Raw genomic sequence first — 20,546 nt, 5'->3', positions numbered from 1 at the left:
CTGCACAAACATGCACACAGGCAGCCAGTAAGTTATTAGCGTATCTGGTAAAAGCGTTGTCCCATCGAAACATTTCCATGTGTAGTCCTTCATGTGAATGTCGCCAACCTCCTCCGCAGCTGTGCATGGCTGAACCACCCTTATCTTTAAGTGCTGTGCAGGGGCTGTAAACCTTGATAGGACACGCAGATATGGCTTGGAATAACACTGTTAATTTTAATAAGGTTAATAAAAGGGCATCAGGGTCCTTAGAAGTGCTTGTTGAAGAGTGTGTGTAGAAGGATTTGGGCTGGTCCCAGGTGTGTGGTTTAAGGGGCACCACGCATGACCGAATTTGACTCAGTGGCAGTATTGGACAGGGCAATCAGTGAAAACCAACCGATTTCAAACAATGACCTGTTAATTACTCAAACCAATGAGTACCTTGTTTACTGAATCAAGTAGAAAGTACAAGAGAACTAATAGGAACATATTTCTATACGTAATTCAATTAATGACCTGCATTTCATATATGATCATGAGAGTTTAGTTCATTGAAATGAATGTGGGTTTTCTTAGAAAATCAGCCTAGTCAGTCATGACTAGAAATTATAACATAACGGATCATTTGAGGCTAGCATCAATGTTGATATTTGAGTTTAAAAGAAAAATTCTGATACACACAACATAAACGGACGAACATCGTCCATAAGCATCTGTTTCAATTCTCTGTAGTATGTAATTCCATCACATCTCATTTCTATACTACTTCTTCTTAGAGGCTTCTGTTCTGTTCTGCCTGGCCAATTTGTCAATCACACCCTACTGAAAATGTCATTATTAGTAGTATTCAAATTCAAAAATGGGGGGGGGGCTGCCTACTTTTCATCATACTCATCTTCAGGACCCTTGCCAGAAGCTTGTAAAAAGGCCATCACTGATAAATTAGCATAGTGGACAAGTGAAGACAAAATGTAAAAATTCAGTTGCACCATAATCTCAAGACACATAGTGCAGTTGTATGCAATCTTTGGGAAAAACAGACCGACTATGCTGAAGGGAAGGATGGACATCCCTGGAGGGCAGCATCATGCACCACACCGTATGGGTCGTGTTCTACGTAATTCAGACAGATAAGATTAATTTAATATCAGTGAATAAAGACTTTTTCAAAAAAAGGGGCTGCAGTAATGTAAGCAAATATTTCATTAGACTCATCTGACACATGTGAAACAAGAGATGGCAAAGCATCGCCCACTATCATCCAAGAGAGATTTAAGTCAAGTTGTTCGCTCTAAAACACCAGTATCACCCCATTCTACCTCTCCCCCACAAATGAACCAATCCACCGCCAAACTGCTGTCACATAACAGCAGGAGCAGGGGAGGAAATGGGGCTATGAGGAGGCAAACGCCCACTCTCACTCCAGGAAGCTCACTGACCTCTGAATGGCATAAACCAGATGTTGTATGTGTAAGGGTCTTCAATGGGAGCAAGTGAGGAAGCTGACAGCGAGCTGCCATTACTGTACAGCTCTTATCAAGTGATGGGGCAAGTTGTTACTGAACTGACTCTGAGCCTCGATCATCACAACCAAATTGTATGTTTTGATCATGATTATTATCTGATGTGAGAGACAACAAACAAACGACAAAGGGAAGGCCACAATAAGAACGCAACAAAACACAGACACCCACACTGTAAAAAAAAATAAAAAATCTTGTAACTGAACCATAGAGCTAATAGAGTTCAGTAGGGAGATTAAATGGTGTGGAGCAGACAGGAGTGGGCTGGGTTTGTCTGTCTGAAGATCCCCGAGTGGGAGCAGAAATGAATTGAGAGAGCCGAGATGAGCCGAGCCAAACTGAGCGGAGGCGTAACAGTTATCTGTCCCCGACTGAGCTCACAACAAAACTCCATCACAGCTGAACAGGAGGAGAAATAACTAAAAAGCAGCTATCTGGCGGTGAGAAATGACCACAAAAGCAGCTGCATAGCTTTTGGTTTGGAGGTGGTGGTAGGGTGGTGGGGGGTGGGGGTTACAGAGTGTTCGGGTTAATCTGAGCAAATGTTTTGACTTATTGCCTGAGCGTCTCTGTGGAGCAGGCTGTGAAGTGTTTGCACAATTAAAAGCTAATTTTCTGTCTCTTCTTGGCTGCCTTGTTAGAATGTGAATTAATGTGTGTTTGTGTATTAGGTCCCAAGAAAAGCAGCCAATAAAATGTCACATAACAGCGTCCTCAAAGCGTGGGGCAGGGTTTTCTGGATGTTGAAGCACGGAGAGTAGGGGTTGGATACAATCAGACAAAATGTTTCAAACACCAAAAGCAGGGCCAGCATCATCAACCAAAGCCCTGACATTAAATCTGCTTCCAACCATTTATAAAAAAAACCTTCAAACTCACACAGTGAAGTGGGTCTATAGTAACCTAATCACCAGGACAGCCTTTCCAGCGTTCCCCACAGTCATATTTTAAGGCCACGTTTTCCAATATTTTATTGTTTTCCAAGTTTACTTTCACACTTTTTAGCTGCATTAATTAGAATCTAATTCACACAGAGGTCTGATGTTTATTTGGGCTGAGACGAGGGGGGGGGGGGTATGGTATGATCTTACATGTGCCCTCCATTTGTCTGCCCACGTGTTTGCTCTCCAAACACTCCAATAATGAGCATTTTAATATGATCTACACACACACACACACACACACACACTTACAGTCTCCTGCCCAAATCTGGCGATGAAATAGGAGAGTTGTTACTAAAGAACAGTTAAATTAATGATAATATTTTCCCCATTATGTTAAAAGCCCAAGCACAGTACTTCATCTTTCATGTGTGTGTGGTGAGACTGGTGATGAGAGGTCTGCAGATGGTAGGGCTGCTAAAGAAAAGAAGCTATGGTACTGGCAAAATAATGTACGGGCTCTGGAATTACTGGCAGCCACAAGATGTGAAGAAGGTATTGTTTGTCTCTGTGGATTTATGCTCGTCTGCCGAGGCGCTGCTGCCTACATGCCAAATCTGAGTCCTCTAAACTGAAACTACACTGCAGCCACCGCAACTTCAAATCCTCTGCTATTAATAAAAATGCTTACTTGCAAACTGGTGCCATTATTGTTATTATTATTATTTTTTTTATTACAAAGAAAAGGAACAGAGCCATATTGAAAATAATATCACAAAGTTCGTAAAAATGGTAAATGTAAAAGGTAAATGTAGACCCACAGAATTCACGTAGAGTCAACACAAAGGAAGTATATTTAAATGAAAATACTATTGTTTAATAACATCTTTTTAACCATGAACAAAGATTATCTCCTGTGAGCTACAGATTTCCAAAAAAAAAAAAAATCAAGGCTTCATGACTATCAGCTTGAGAGGTGTATTTACTCATATACACAGACAGAAACAAGAAAACCCAGGCCTTTAGGGTAAGGAGCCAGTTGAATTTCATAACCGTCAAGGCCATTAAAATCAGCTTAAAGGGCAAACTCAACACTTCATAGTATATGGCATCAAGGAGCAAAGGCAGACTGAGACAAGCCACTGTAAGATCTGAAGGGCTGCTATTCTATCTACTACCTCTTATCCCACGGTCTTGTGTGGTGGTATACAGGTACACACAGGCTGGAAAAAATATCACATTAAATATGAAGCGAAGTTTGAAGGAGCCACGGCAAACGGAGGTCACAATCTGCTATTTTCTTAGTTTGCCGAAAAGACTTTTTACCTACGTCAGAAAATGAAAGCGTGGGGTTTAAGTTTGGATCAAGAGCAGTACATGTCGAGACGATTACTGCCATGACACAGGAAGTGAACAAAAAAATGCAGTCGTGAATTGCAATTTTTTTTTTTGCTAAATTTCAAATGTGTGAAAGTTAACGTGTTAATTTTGTTATTAATTTGTCAAATTTGACAGCACTACAATATTTCCGATCAAATGTGTGATATATATAATAATATGTGTGATAGACGGTCATTTGTGCTTTTAAAAAGAGACATTCCGAGATGTGATTGCTTATAAAATATCCATGTACGGAGTCTGACCAAGAGCAGCTGTAGCTGAAAGGTTTTGGTCTTGAAGCGAACCATGAATGCAGTTTTGTACCACCTCTTGAAATCATCAGCACTTCTTAAGATACCAGGAGTAATGCTGCTAGTATTCTGTGTAACCTTTGGTACAATGCTGGGTAGTCCCAAAGTCCGGCCTGCCGCAGCTATTTGGGCCCTCACCAGGGTTCACCAGATCGGCGACCTGACGTTCATCCATAATGTTCATCATGTTTCACCTGCACACACAGCTTCACAGGACCATCAAGGGGCGAAGCAGAGGAGATGGGCCGGAGGAGTCTTTACGTGTTTTATTTGGAAACCCGAGCCCTTGCCGGTAATTGCCCAAAATGACTCTCATCGTAATTGACGGTCTGGCTTTCCACTTTGTCTGCACAACTTTCCAGGACGACGGGGGCTACAGTAACTCTATAAAAAGTCTGTACACAGTAATGCACACACTCTTTATCCATCAGGGCAGGGCTTAATGTCCGTCGTCCTTTTGCTATCCTGTTCTTGTCGGGTTGCATCCTCTGCATGTGTGTGTGTGTGTGTGTGTGAATGCGTTGATGATGTAGCTAGCCATTAAGTCAGACTGAGGGTAGAAGTGGTGATTTCTGGCAGCTGTCTCGGCATCGACAAGCTCGACTCTGACATCACACGCTCATCCATACGCACGCTCCTCAGAAGAGAGCGGAGACGATGCACACAACCATAAAAATATATAGACTTCAAGGCCGGGATCACACTTGCATTACTTCTCTTCTGTTTGTGCACCGATGATAGACACAGAAACATGACTCGAAGTAACAAAATTCTTTTGTATTATTTGCTGCAAGCCCCACATTTTATAAGAGCGTTTTACTGGTTCTGTGTTTTGTTGTGCTCCTGGCCAAAACATCTGTACCTGGCTCGTGGCCGGCTCCGGTGGCCAGGGCAGGCATGGCTCCCGACGGCTGCTTCCTGGTTCCCCTCAGGCTGTGGAAAATGGCAGCGAGGCGTCAGAGTAGTGAACTGCTCGGCAGCTCTCCCCAGGGACCAGCTGAATCTGAGGACAGGCTTTATGCCATGGAGCCCTGCAAGAGAACAAGATTTTAGGGCCTACTTGTCAAATGGCAGAATGGCAACATGCACGTGTGTGTCAGTCAGCTACTGTGTCTGTTTGGTGTGTGTCTTTCAAGCTACCCGTAGCCATGGATATGGATACCTACCATACTAGCAAATGTATGTATTTGTGTGTAGGTGAGCCAACAATTGACAGCGAATGACCCGCTGAGTTTGTGTGTTCCTGCGTGTGTTGACAGTACATTCACAGTTGACTCAGTGTGTTTACAACCTGACACAAGCTGCTGAACATCCTGCTTTGTACATGAGCCAATATCACCTCACCCGGCGCCCATATATGCACATGCACTCAGCTATTCCACACTTTATTCGGCATCCAGCGGAAACAAGGGAAACTTTATCCACTGAGGGTAAGTAAGCAAACACATGCAACAGACCTGTGAAAAATCAAACAGGCGTGGAAAAGCATCGCTTCGTAAATAATGGCGCTCAACTGGAAAGCCAGATAGAGCAGGGAAATGAAGAAAGGGGATGTAGAACACATATAAAAAGTCGGTAGCTTATTGAAATCCCCCTCTGCAGTGAATAAACAGGTGTGGACACACACAGTAGCGTGCTATAAAACCGAAAACCAACCGGGGGAAAAAAAAACGATTTGTTGATTTATTAATTCGACAAGCTCCGAACACGCTCTTCATGAAGATCTGAAGATTTGGAGACTTGCATCAGAAAAAGGAGGACTTGAATCTCTATTTCAACTCTACTGAACTGAGACATTATTTGATTTATACTTGCCTCCCTATAGACCTGCCTTTATTTGAAACTTTCATTCAAATCCTAAGTTTAGTGAATCCTCAGAACCAAGAAAAATGGTCAGGCAGACCTTCCATAGTCACATGGCTTCAATATTTAAAAAAAAAATTATTTATCAAGCGCCGACTTAGCCGACACTATTAATGGCTTTGAAAGGGGACATTAATTGACACAGCATTTTACTTTCAGACACCTGAAAGACTTGCAAGAGAGGATCATATGTGCTATAATGTGGCAAATGCAAATCGGTGGGAACTTGTAAGACCTTAAACCATAAATGTGTCTTCACAATTGTTTCATCCTGAGGGGACAGGGTGGTAGTTCAGGGGTCTCAGCTTATGCCCTCACCCCAGGCCATCCATCCTTCCGAGGCCTCGACTCTGTCCCAAACTCTTCTCAATGCATACGACATTTATCATAGCCTCTTTTTTTTTTTGAAAGACCACTAGAAACAGATCCAGCTAAATCCTGCCACCAGCACAAATAGTTTCTGAAAAAGGGAGAAATTTTCTCTAAAAAGGGGACAATCCATTCTATGTCAGCTCCAATGTGTTGTGGCTCAGTCAAACTAAGTCACTCTACAGTAGAGCAAATGCCTAAAATAAACCCCAGCAAGGAGATAAGTTTCATTCTGTGTTGTAAAGTGATTTAGAACCACTCGGCCAGCGATACGGACAGCCAAGATTCCTGCGCCCTTCTAGTTCATCGGGACAGTCTTCGCTTATTAGGCACTGCCAGCCACACACATTTGAAGCTTCAAATGCTGTGACTTCATGTCCATCTCAGCGGGTCGAAAAGTGGACCGGAAATTCACTACAAATGTGTTCTCTGCAAAGAAACTCTCAGTCAGCCCCCGCACTGACAGCTGCACAGGAGTGACTATTTCCTGGCACTTTGCCCTGCATGTGTGTAGACACGCAGAGGTCAAGATTCATGTCTGCCAAGACGGCAGCCCACGTAGAAAAATGCTACCACGGCCCGTCTGACATACTGTGATATGAACTTACCTCAGGGCCTCGTCGACCCCAGGTGGAGCTTTGTGGAAAAAGCATCTAGACAATGCAGTCCAGAAGATGCCTTGGTGAGCAGGTAAGCACCCCATTAATGAGCATATCAGAAAAAAGGTATTTTTCTTCTGTATTGAGATGTACAAAATATGGTGCATTCATCAAACGGCACTTGGGGAAAGGATCGATTTTCCAACGAGAGGAGATCTGGGAGACAAATTCAGAATCCTGCTACAATGTCACGCCAGCAACGATTTCGGGGCCAGATTTGTGGGTCATTTGCATGAGTTTTGCATGAGAATCGAACACAAATGAAAAACCTCATTGAAATGAAGTTGAAGTTCAGCGCTGTTGCATACTTTAATAAAATAGGTTAAGGGGAGCAGCAGAGAAGGGCAGCAGCATCTCGAGCACTGACCACAAAATCTCTCCAACAGGCCAGTTTGAACAGGGAACTAAACCCAACAGCCACTGAGCTCGCGCCAAGAGAACTGACCCATGCTAAATCAGTTCAGTGTTTCACAGAAGGAGTTACAGTACGGTTTTGTCATAAGACTTTGTGATTGGAATGACAGACTACAGGAGACAAGGGACGTGAATACTCTTAAGGTATGCCGCACTGCAATATCAGTCCTAACAATTCTGTTGCATCCAAAGGGGAGTGACAACATATTCCCCAATCTGAGGAAGAATCCGTCTTTCCATTTGAGCAGCTTTCTGCGAGCCAAGAAGCATGTCGCAGAGACGGGAACACCTGGGACTTTTTAAAAGGCCCAGAAGGATCGTAACTGACCGACTTTAAGAAACATTCCCCACTGTCAGAATGCTCAAACCGTGTCTGTTCAGATCACACAATATCAGATGGTCATGGGAGGAGTAAAGGGACACTTTGCCATGTGGACAGGAGATGGGATACGCTTAATTGCAATGATATGTTCCTCCTTCTACCCCTGAGAAGTCTGACATCTTCAAATGCTTTTGCTACCATCTAGTGGGAACTTTCACTATTGTGTGGAGTATTCACCCTCAAAAACCAGCTGTGACGCAACCCCAGTAACCTCTCCCTAACAGAGGTGCGTATGTAGGGATATCAGGAGACGCTGTCTGCGTCTGCTTGGCCTTGTTCTGCATATAAAACCTAAGGTTCAATAAGTGTATAAGGGGAAAACAGCTTGGGATGATCCTCATTCACACAGGAGGAATGTAATTTGGAGGAGACTATTCTTTCATACTCATTCACACACTGAAGCCATGCTTCAGGAGCAAGTTGGGGTTCAGTGTCTTCGACACTTCGACATGTTGACCCATAGGAGCTGGGGATCGAACCCCCGAGCTTCTGATTGAGGGACGACCCACTCCACCACTGATCCACAGCCGCCCCAACTCTTCTTCTCTTTTCAGAAACAAGCCCGTCAGTCCTGAGGGAGTGCAGGTGGATCCTCACCTAGATGTTGATGAAGTTAGTGAGAGGGAGACTGAGGGACAGTGAAAAACACTGTAAGGCCTGTCATGTCAAAGGGCCATTTCAAAATCTGAAAGCATGCTGTGACGTTTACATCCGTTTTATGGGTCTTCTTTTGCTTCTTCGCCTCCTCTTAAGGGTTGCCTGAACTGCTCACAGTTCAAGGCAATTTATCACAAGACTACAAGATCCTACTCGGGGAAAAGAAACGAGGAGAAAAACGTTACGCTCCCAAGTGTTCGCAGGGTTCACTGGGTGGAACAGTTCTCCATTCATGCTGCCTCCATCTGGGCCTGGACAGGAAGTTCTACACCGCAGAGGTCAACTTTGCCATTCAGCACCACTGAAACCCTAAGTGCCACTGAGGTTTGGGGTCTTGAATTGCTCCACATCATATGACAGGTTAGCCAGCTACTGGCTGGAGTTTTTACTGGGCCGCCATTAAATGACTCTGATCCGCTTCATCACATGACAGACGCCCATCCAAAGCCACCCCTGTCACACCTGCTCCGGTTACAGCTCTAAGGACCAAAGATATACACCAGCTTTCACATCTGCTGATCTGCTCCAATGTGATGAGTTTATCTACATTGGTCCTTGGTGAGATGATAGAAGATCTGTTTGGCAGCCAGTGTGTCATCTGCTCAGGTTACCAGTTCTGTATGGTCTCTTCCAACAGGGTAAGGTTCTGCATTTATCTTAGTGGCTTGTGAAACCAGGGATACTAGGCTTTGTTGCTCAATGTGCTGCTGCTTCTGTCTTTATGCATCTTGACCTGTTGCAAGAAGCTGCATTGACCTTTCCAGATCTGCCAGAAGTCACAGTTTGTAAGGTCTGGTTATTGTAAAATGGAAAAGGTTAGGTTAAGATAGTGATACCAAAACAATATTTATTTGGAATTTAACAAAGTCAGCCAACATTTCCAAATGTCAGATTTTATATAAACTCAAGTAGCCATGCAAGAACATTGCATATATAATATAGCTCCAAACTGGCAACTTTTCTAATTTGATTACACATTCAATGATGCCGTTTAGAGAGGAAAGGTTCGACAAGGCTGCAGAGACAGAAAAAGAGAGGTCCACTACCATGTGGATTAAAAAAAGAAAATAAAAGTTCCTTTTATGGAAAATGATGTTCTTTTACTTCAAGTCCAGAAACACTGGCATTTAAAATTGGTGAGCTTTGGGTATTGGTAAGCTGTGAAGACAGACTGGATGTAAAATCAATTTGTATTTCAGCTATTCTACATCATATTTCGTTGTAGGAACCACAAAGTGCAAAGTCAGACAGACAGAAGTAGATAGAGTTACAGCCACACGCACACAACCATAAGAGAGTAATTGCAGCGCATCCAACTGTGGGAAAGGCGAACATTCATTTACACACAGGCTCACAGTGGAACTACATTTCAATGGGCTATGCATAATTGCAGGTCGAGGGAAATGTTCATCCACATGCACTTTGAAATTATAACACTGTTTCCAGAAAAAAAAAAAAGAAAAAAGAAAAGAAAATCAAAAATCCTGTGGATGCAAGCCCCCACATATGCAGCTGTTTGCCTTTTTCTGTTCCTTCTATGGAAAAACACATCGTTGAATAATGTCTTTCTCCTGCTTCGGCGCAGCTCTGCCAAAACGTCACCACATCGATTCCTATTATGCATGAGGCGCATGACGCTGGCGGGACGGGGTTGTGTTTTCAAGCATGTGCCACATGACTTCTCGTTAATGGCTGTTAGCTTTACGAGGGATTGGGGCTGCTTAAATTAAGACTCAGCGGTGCCTGGCACGGCTGATGTTCCTGGAATGATTGACTGCAGTGGAGGAGCAGTAATAATGATGAGCAATTGGAAGAAGTGGATGCGTACGACTAAAAAGCATATGGAAACAGATTAGGGGAGCAAATGTGGAATATCAATGAAATCTATAAAACCGTGACGAAGAAAACTTCTATCAACAAGAATGGCTTCATCCAAATTTGATAGGTTAAAAGAGAAATGGGAAAAGTCGGCTCTCTTCTGAGTCTCAGGTGGGATTTTTTGACAGCTCGGAATCAGCACTCTGCCACATGTTGCTCATAAGCGTCCAGTCTTTCCACATAAAATACATCTGCTCTTGTGTATGTACATGTGTGTTGTTAGCACACACACACACACACACACATATAAATCTGTTTAGGTCAACCTGTCTTTCCAGAGGCATGAAGTCATCCCTCCGCATTCAGTCACAACTGCCTGGAGCGTTTCATTTTACTTAGAAAATGCCTTTTAAAAAGAGATCCGTCCAGAATTTACAAGAGCTGTGGAAAGTTTGTTTCAAAGCTAACTGATACGGAAGAATATGAGTCAGGGCCCTCCTACAAAATAAAAGGTGACACGCTATGACTTTCTAGTGTAATAGAATTATTTACATTTTAAGTATTATTTATAGCATTATTTACATTGTATCCGTGATCATTTAGGCTGTTAATCATTATTAACTACTAGTAACTACTAGTGAGTAAAGCAGATAAGACCTGATCTAACAAATGAAGATATACTATTGCAGATCGTGACAAGAACCAGAAGAAAGGCACAAAAGCTGTGCAGGGTCTTACCAGGACACTTCCTGCAACACAAACACCGCCTCACATGCAGCAGCAGGCACACACTGCACTATTACAGGGCACGAAAAACCTAAATCCTCCCTTACAGGAAGACATCCGCCCACCAGGTGTATCAACTCACCTGAACGGACCTGAAACTCAAGTTTTCTTTTCCTGCCTAAAGGCCTACAACGCTACGCCCTTTTTTACTTCACACAACTCAACTGTAAACAAAAAGAACAGAGACCAGTGTTAACCAATGTGGGAAACTCATTTCACTTTCCAGGAAGCTTACAGGATCTAACAGTATTTCGTCTTTCCCAGCTGTTTATGTTATACTATTGGGAAATAATCTAACAATTGTTAAACGCTCCAGAAGGGTCGCTGCTATCTGGCTTTTATTACATAGGGTCTTGAAACCATATCTGGTCCTAGCACTCTACAGTGACCAGATCAAAAATGTCATTTTATCAGTTATTTCCTTAATTATTCTTTGACCACAACTTTGCTGAGAAACTCCCAGACTTTCCCTCTGATGTGCATCTATGACAATGTCATTCCAGGAGTGTGCATATATGGTGGAGACCATTGGCAAAAATATATTAGGGTGGACAAAACTAATTGAATTCATAATTCATTATTATTTCTTCTATTTATTGTCGTGTTGTTTGTTTTAAGGAATAACGCTCAGCCCAGATATCATGTTGTCATGCTACTCACAGTTGCAGCGTCCTTTCAAGACGTAGTGACAACAAGTGACCACTAGATGGAGCAATCAGCTCACTAAATCTCTGCTGTATCTACATTGTGCAGAAAAAAAAAACAATTATGGCGAGTAGGAGACGATGCAAGTTTAAATGGTTGCTTTTGTGTGTGTATATTTGTGGGCAGAACTCAGTGTGTGTGTGTGTCTTTGTCCCCATTCCGACCTCAGATATGCCTCAGGGTGCCAGTAAAGATGGGCACCAGAAATCTCTGCACTGCCTGCCAGGGCCCATTATAACTAAAATCATGATGAGGCAACTCAGAATGACAGCAAGCTGTTAAATACACACAGCAACATGTTCTGTTATTGGGGGGGGGGGGGTGAGTTTGGGGTGCACGCAGAAAATAAAAATCATATGACAATACAGTTTGAGAACTAAAAACTATTTTGTAGAACCTTTCTATGACGTCAGCACCTTTACGGTTATCAACAACGGCTGCTTTCTAACTGACAGGAGGTGTTTTAATAGGCCAGATTTCACAGTATGCCAACTCCATGACTCTGTTTAAGACTCCACTGTTTAAGAGATGGTATAGCAATACTTCAATCAAGCTAAATATTAAGCAACGGCATGTCAGTGGGAAACACACAGGGTTTAAATAATAAACCTAATATCTGAGATGTTACCTCTGAAAAAGATGACTTCATGAAAATAATCATTAGTTGCACACTTGCATTGTTCTCTCGAGTACTTCCTTGTTTTAACACCTCTTCTACCCCTTTGTCCTCCTCCCATCCCTGCTCTCTGGTTCCCATGCAGACACAACAGCTCTTTGTCTCTCTCTGACCCATTAACAGGGACAGGAGACCACAGTCACTGTCAGTCGCCACTCACGCATTCCACTGTCTCTCTCTCTGTCTCTCTCTCTGTCTCTCTCTCTGTCTCTCTCTCTGTCTCTCTCTCTGTCTCTCTCTCTGTCTCTCTCTCAAACGCATAAACACACAGACACACATTCACACTGAAGGTTCGCCCGTTAATGACCAATTAATGGAAGATATGACATTAATTAATTATCCTATAAACTCACCGGAAGGATAGTGAGGCAGAGGAAGGATAGAGTGAAGTCAATGGTGGTGCAGGGGATTAAAAAAAAAATTTAAAAAAAGATAAAACACACTTTGCTTAATCAAGAAATATCATCGATGTAAGTGCTATACTGATTTGCGTAAGCCCCGCAGAAGCCTGATTGAAATTGTAACAGAGGTCACTGCATTAATCCACTATACAAAGAGCATATATGTGTACCCTGTAACTCCACCTCCCACTTACATTAATTAGATGATGACGGATTTTCAGATGAGTGATTTAAGCTGCAAATAGCCATGCACCTGCAAATGAGAGGCAGAGAGAGACAGACAGAGAGCAGCAGGTAGCCATAAGCCTCACTAATCTGGAAGTCCTTTTTAAATGCCAGTGTTTCTGGGTAACCTACATCCTCAGCCGATATTGCTGGAGTGAATTGTTCTACCTGGAGCACTCTGGTGGGGGGGGGGGGGGGGGGGGGGGGGGGGGGGCAGGGAGAACCAGAAAGAGACAGCTGGTCCGACAGACGAAGAGAGGAACAGATTTGACAAAACAGATAAAAAAAAAAATTTTTAAAAAAACAGTGATGCAACAGAGGCCAACGAGGAAAAGTCAGGTCTTAGTCAGGTCCGAGGTTCTACACGTGGACACACGTGCACAGCCGCTGTGCGTGTTCCCAGGAAAAGTCAGTGGTGGTTGCAGTGCATGATTGTTAGAGCTGGTCGAGGGATCCAGAGAGGAAGGCTGCGATAGGATGGGCAGAGCCAACAGCAGAGAAAGAAGGAGATGATGTCGTGTGTGTAAAGGTAGAACAACTGAGAAAGAGCGACACAGAGAACATTCATTTGAACGTGGGGGGCAACATGCATACATATTCGTACTATAATGACTTGTTTGAAAATTCTAAATGTAAAGTCTATGAGCCCAACAGGCCTTCTGATCACATGGTAGTTTGCCCTGTGATCCAGCAGAGGGTGCTGCTGCTTCACTATCAGCTTGGCCCACTGTGTGCTCTATGACCTATCAGTAAACTTAACTAATAATGTAATGTTGTGCATTCAAATTCATTCGAGCAAATTACATTTCATCATTTCACATTTGTTCAATCTTGCTCTTTGGAAAAAGTGACGGCCTCCGCACACTATGAAGCCGTTTGGCCCACTTTGGGATAAAGATAATAGTGTTTTTGTGTTTACTCATCACTGCCACTAAAAATAATCCCTCCTGACTATAAACAAGCATTTGTGGCAAAATTGTAGGCTTGAGACACAAGTCAAAGAAACAGCCGCATACTGACCGACGCATCTTTGATGTTTCTGCTCTGCAAGCTCTTGATAACGTTTGCGGTCATTTCGAAAAAACGGTGTCTCCACGGCACAGCCTGTCCAACAGTCCACACCGAATAGATCGTCTTTACCTTGGAAGATATCCCAGTCAGTACAGATCCACATCAGCAAGATAAAAAGTCTACAGCCACGCAGGGCAGCTGTGAGTTTGTACTCGGCACCAAACACAAAGCATAGCTGATGCTGATGGGAGTGTCATCAGTTTCGCAGGTATTTGTGTCATAGACACGTGAAGTGAAACGTGAAGGCATTGTCAAAATTGTTACAATTCACACAACAGACATCGTCATCAAGTGGCGGCGATAATGTGGTAAAAATGCTTGTTTATGGTGTCATCCAATCTTTGCAACTAGTAGCGGCTCTACAGGGTACGACACCCGAGTGTTCCATGAATTTAAAACAGGAAGCATCAGAGCAAAAGTTATGACCATGAAAACACAAAGAATCCTGCACACTGATGAGCATTTTGCTCACTTCATTAATGGCCTATAAGGGGAATTCTCATGTGCCACCAGCAGTGTGGGCCCAACAGGGAAAGGGGGTGGGGTGGTGGTGGTGGTGATGGGAGCTCAGATGGCAGAGCAAGCGCGTCAGGACGGCCAGAGAGACGGCTTGATGAAGAGGGTCAAAGTCTGTCACCTGGTTACGTTACACCAATGAGGACCCAAAAATACACCCCATCACACTGAGGAGATGGAACGCTAAACACTTTAGTTTAAGACAGCCCCTCGTCTACTCGGGGAGGTTTAGAGATCACAGACAGAGTAAGGTGCGTGTTAAATCGGCAGCCATATGAGCAGGTAGACGTTCATCATCATCATCATCATCATCAGCGAAAGAGCAATCTAAAAATAGGGCTTTTATTTAGTTAATCCCCAGAGAGGTGGCTTTTAGGAAATGCTGCGTTTTCACTGGACAGTTTCAAAAAAAAAAAAGATCCTCAACTGTTCAGGCCTGAACACGAGTGTAATGGGATCATTGTCCACTTTGTGCTGCTTCACTAGCTACAATAAATTAAATCAGGTGTCGTAATCGTAACCGTAATCTGCCACAGACTTATAGACTTGTCCGATTTCAAGAAAACACCTAAATTAAATAAACTACTCTGTTTCTCGGAACTCATTATGATTTCCGTCCGCGGTGATGGCCTGGCTCCGGCCCTCAGTCTTGCAGCTCCTCAGCAACACGCAGGTATTCGAGCAGCATTGAGCCTTCTCTTTTGTGCTTTTGTGCTTTCACTGCTTTTGACCTTGGCAATAAAGCAGCAAGAGCCCCCCCCCCCCCCCCCCCACCCCAGCTCTCCCAACGGCACAGGTGCTCCAGCCGGCTCTGAGGGGAAGAGTGAGACGCTGGAACTGAGAGACCCGACCTCCATGTTTTGCTTGGAGGATAAGACGTGAGCCAGCCCTCCTGCTGTGACACAAACACATCACTTGTAGCGACCGATAATCCCGGTGCTGAGCTGCTTATGATAGAAAACAAACAATTACTAGATGCCACCCGGCTGATGGTGCCACCCACCGGACTCAGGAACAGGACGGAAAAGGAAGTTTTGGGAAACATACAGTGTAACCAGTCAAGAAGAAGAAAGAAAAACGTGAAGCCACATTTGAGGTTTTCCAATGGGTTTTCTTCAAAAACTGGATGAAATGTGTTTCGCCCGCACAATAATAGCATTTTTAAGCACATTTATCATCCAGTCCTCAATTCCTGGCATTATCTCAGACTTTCTGTCTCTCTGGGGGGCCACCATGCCACCCACTGGAGCCACATCTTCCTTTTAGCCACAGTATACAGGCTCCTGCTTAGGATACAAACACAGGCGTTAATCAGCTGAGGTGACTGAGGCTCTCTGCACTGTTACTCACTCTGGCAGGAGGATTCCAAACTACTGAACATCCTCAATGCAGCCCTGTCCTCAATCAAACTCCTTTGCCCTCCCACTCAGAGCCCAAAGACAGTTGAGGCCTCTTAAGAAGCATTTACAAAAAAAAAGGGGGCAGGTTTAAATATGTTGTTGCTTGTGAATAAAAGAGCAGTAAGGGAAGAAAAAAAAAAAAAAAGAGTGGAAGAGATTTGTCAAATAGCAACTTGGGCTCAGCAAACAGCAAGACGAGCCCAGAGCTTTCTGTGCTCTGAAGTACTCCGAGCATTTGGTTCGAATTCCACAGGGTAGACAAAGATCCACTGTTTGGAGAAGAGACACAAATGAAGCACCAATAATGAATGTTAATGTTACTTACTCTAGAATGGCTAAAAGTCAAGGTTACCCTTTTCCCACACGTGCTTGTTTTTTTTTTCCCCTCTGTAAGCAGGATGCTAGCTACGATCATTACCAACATCAAGCTCAAATTCATTCATATTCAAGCAAACCAACCGTGAGGGTTTTAGTTAACTGTCTTTTCCTCACGCGTGAACCAGGGTTTGGAGTCCGATCATCTCCGGTTCACAAACATACCTTCCCCTTTTTCCCCTTCACACTCCTACCGCTCTGCACCCTATTCTACACTTGTCCATTCTCCCCCTCTATGCGGACACACGATCCCCTAGAGAGTAATGAAGCAAGTCCTCGAGGCGACCCAGACCTGACCCTGACCAGGACTCACAAGACAGATAGACAGATGGGCTGCAGCAACCAACAGCTGAGCCACACACTGAGCCTGATAACATATGGGAAGCTCAAGTGTGTGTGTGTGTGTGTGTGTGTGTGTGTGTGTGTGTGAACTGAGCAAAGCTGGAAAAACCTGACATTCTCTCTTGCGAGATAACTGCTGGATTTCAGGGCCTCGTAGTACGATGTTAGTAAATGCCTTTCAAATAAAGAAGCTGCTACATAAACCTGCTGTGTTAACTAGAGAGTGTAACATGATGGATGTCGGCATGGAGACGAGCATGCATCGCTAACCACTGGAGCTTTGCAGGCTAAGCGCTGCTGTGTTATTTCTCTCTGTTCGGAGCATTACTGCATCATCAGATGAAACACTACACTGGCGCAGCAGTCTACAGTGACACCCGAGAGGTGTGCACGTCTGTCAAACGACAGCATCATCGTTTTCTACCGAGTGTACGGCGCGAGGTTGTGAAGAGTCTGCTGAGAGAGGCTCGGAGCATAGCTGACGAGCAGTGAAAAGTATCTGTTGATATCAGCAGCCTGCTCCATGTCATACTTGTGTGAACATGCTTTATTTAGACGTGCACCGAGTATATTGTACAGCTCGACTGTGTGGCTCAGGACGCCTCATTTCCAACCAAATGGAGAAAATCGGACCTTGAAAGGCGGCGAGATTGTTTGTGGGCAACTTTGCTGGTGACAGATGTCGCACTAAAAGGTACTCCTCTGACAGCCACCCAGCTCTTGCTATGGTCAGTCAGTATATCACCAGACTGGCACCAGACATATCAGCAATGTCAGGCAGCAAAATAGACCAACGTAATTTAGATCTGCAATGCAAGACACTCACTTAACTCACCAAAGACTAAAAAGGTTTGTACAAGAAGTTGGCTTTCTAATATATTTACCCAGTTAATCCTATAAGGAGACAGGGCCTATTGAAATAACTCAGGGAAGACCGTCCTTAAACTGTTTTCAGTGTTTGCCATACATAGTAGCCTACCTATTCTTTCTCACACACGCTCTCCTGAGAAACATTTTCTCTAGAATTACGTCCCACTGATTGTGGTGCATCTGCCCCCGTTTAATGTAGAAAAATGTGTAGGCTTAAGTACGCCTGCTTGAGGCCAATATCATTTGGTACCATGTTGGATATGTCCGGCATGCACGTGAAAACCAAATCGTGGGTGATGAAAAATCCAAAAATTGCAAGTTGTCCTTATTGGGTATTATTGGGTATTATTGGGTATTATTGGGTAAACATACTGCTGAAGGAAAAAAAAAGTGAACAGAGCAGACACACAAAAGGAGAGACGAGGCGGCGAGCACTAAGAGGCTTTTATAAGTATAGTTAGTTAGCTAGAATGGGGTTTAGAATCATGTAGAAATATATTATGATGAAACAAGAAGCACTGGGTTATGTATTCATTCAAATGTTTTCAGTAGACAAATATACACCCCCCCCCCCCCGCACTGTTACACCGTCATTTTGTGGGAAGAAATGTTTCTCTCCTAAAGCCTAAAAAAAATACAGTTTGAAAACACTGATAAAACATAAATGTCACCATTGTCGGACCTGTCTGTGGATGAGAGACCTCAAACAAGGCCAAGTGTGTGTGTGTGTGTGTGTGAAAGAGTTTTGTGAGTACTTTTGATAATCCTGTCAGCACATGACATCGTCAAGATTTTATTATCCCTGAGGTTAGACATGGACGCGGACACACACACACACACACACACACACACACACACACATACACACACACACACACACACACACACACGCCTGTGAGCAGATGGGATGGATCTACAGAATCAATCCCGATACAATACGCTTTTGCCTGACCTTGAAGACAGCATTTTCCCGCAGCAGAGCGGTGTCAGAGAGCATCATGCATCATCGTAGCCGTCCCCCCGGTACAGTGAAAGGGCCATTATGGAGCGTCAGCGATTAGCGTCTCCTACACAACCAACACACACAAGTCAGCACGCAGCCTAATACAGAGCGAGCGCACGGGGGTGCCAAGCCTTCGGTCTTACCAAAATTTCCCACAGTCTGATCGCCCGTCCTGATAGAGGCCATTACAATGTCATTAGGCTCTGTAATGCATTGTGCTCAAAAAAACACACACACTATTGCCATATGAAGCACTGCCAACTGTAACAGGAGCTCAGGATGATCCTGGAGTGACCCTCGAGTTGTGCGTCGTCCATTCTGATGCTTAAAGTTCAGGTTGAGCTCTTCAGTTTATAAAGATCTAACATGTCCCACAGTTCAAGGTTGTCTTCCTCCAATTAAAAAGACCGAGCAGGTCTCCACGGTAAGACTCTGGTTTGTTTTTAGAGGAGCTTAACAGTCAGGTTGCAGGGTCAAGGGGATAAGCTAAAATGATGATGGGGTCGATAAGTGGTGTTGAGACTGCATGTGCGTATCCCTGTCTGGCCAAAGATACCTGCCCTTCTGGTTCTTGTTTAGATAAGAGTTGAGCAGTAACTCTAGATGCCCGTGGGAGCTCCGCAGAGCCTGTCTCAGCAAGAAAAGGGGATCAAAATGTGATCTGAACATCCAATTTGGCTCCGCGGCTCATTTGATTCGTTTGATTTCAGAGCCTGACTCAGATGCGAGGCATCGGCCGGGCGTTGCGTCACATCAACACGTCTGTTTCTGCAGGTTTCGCGTGCGTGCTGAAAATCAGTTTGTAATCTCGTCTAGAAGCAGAGGAAAATAATTCAGGCGATGGCGTGTATAAACAGGCCTGCGTGCAGCGGGTTGGAGTGGCCACAAATATGTTTAGTAACTGCTGTGAGGTAGAAAGGACGTTTCTTCAGTATGGGGTTTAAGACATGAGATCTATTTAATGGTTCTGATGCACTGAGGAACAACGTGGATTGCAGGGACGCTCGTTTTGCATGTCATACCCCTACTGTTGTGTTATTATATTAGGGCTGTTACTAATCTGCCTTAAGCTAATTGTTTAAAAAAAAAATACAGCAAATTTTCTTACAGTCCAAGATGATGTTTTACAATGTCTTGTTGTGTCTGACCAGGGAAATGTAGTTTACAATGATATAATAATTTAATGATGATCAAAACATCGACCATCACCGCAGCTCCGTATCATACAGCTATTTCTCTGGCAAGGTGCTGGAGGGTGGTGCTTATCTATTACCGTACTGATGGAGGATTGAAGGTATGAGGTGAGACAAAGGAGGAGGAGAAAAGAAGAAGTAGCAGAAGATGAAATGATGACACGTTGCTCCTCAACCACCCGTCCATTTTAAATGGTCTGGAGTTGTGTAGCGCCTCTCTGGTCATCTCGACTGCTTTTACATTACATCCTCATCCACACATTCACACATCATTCATACATGAGTAATCTAAACGGGAGGAGACAACCCACTCTTCCTTTGAGCCACAGATTCGCCCCAAAAAACAACCCCCCCCACGCCCCCCAAACTAAATTACTAACGAGGTCAGTATGCTTCAAACAAAGTGCTTGTTGGATCACTGAGCCTGAAATCCCTCCCACCACCACCTTTCTCATATCCACATTTTTTTTTTTAAATTGACAATCCAGCAATCGGCCAGGAGTGCAGATGTGAGAAAGCATGCAGAGTGAGAGCTTTCATCTCGTTCAATTCTTGAAAACCTACATGGTAGGTGCCCGTCAAGCCTTGATGAGTCTACAGCATTTCAGCTGTGAACAAAAGTCACTTAAATAAACTTACTAGGACAACCGAGCACTTGAATGATTGACTTTGTTACCATCATTCTGGACCACCAGTGGTTTTTATTAATCTCACCTGAGGCAGGGAATGGAGACAAGAGTTGAT

At 43.9% G+C, this 20,546-nt stretch overlaps 1 protein-coding gene across 3 annotated transcripts in view; it reads right to left on the bottom strand.

The window, feature by feature from the left end:
* Window positions 1-20,546, bottom strand: part of mpp7a (MAGUK p55 scaffold protein 7a) — a 119,856-nt gene that overhangs the window by 86,338 nt on the left and 12,972 nt on the right. For 2 of the 3 annotated variants that reach the window (XM_070853157.1, XM_070853158.1), the window contains exon 2: window positions 4,940-5,108. In XM_070853157.1, coding sequence (XP_070709258.1) covers window positions 4,940-4,976 — 37 coding nt within the window. In that variant the 5' untranslated portion in view covers window positions 4,977-5,108. Of the gene's footprint in view, window positions 1-4,939; window positions 5,109-18,558; window positions 18,674-20,546 lie in introns of those variants that run through there. The other variant, XM_070853159.1, reaches the window with a different exon arrangement.

This window comes from Pempheris klunzingeri, chromosome 21, assembly GCF_042242105.1.
Source record: "Pempheris klunzingeri isolate RE-2024b chromosome 21, fPemKlu1.hap1, whole genome shotgun sequence".
In the NCBI taxonomy this organism is placed as follows: domain Eukaryota; kingdom Metazoa; phylum Chordata; class Actinopteri; order Acropomatiformes; family Pempheridae; genus Pempheris; species Pempheris klunzingeri.
This window is presented reverse-complemented; position numbering and strand designations above follow the sequence as displayed.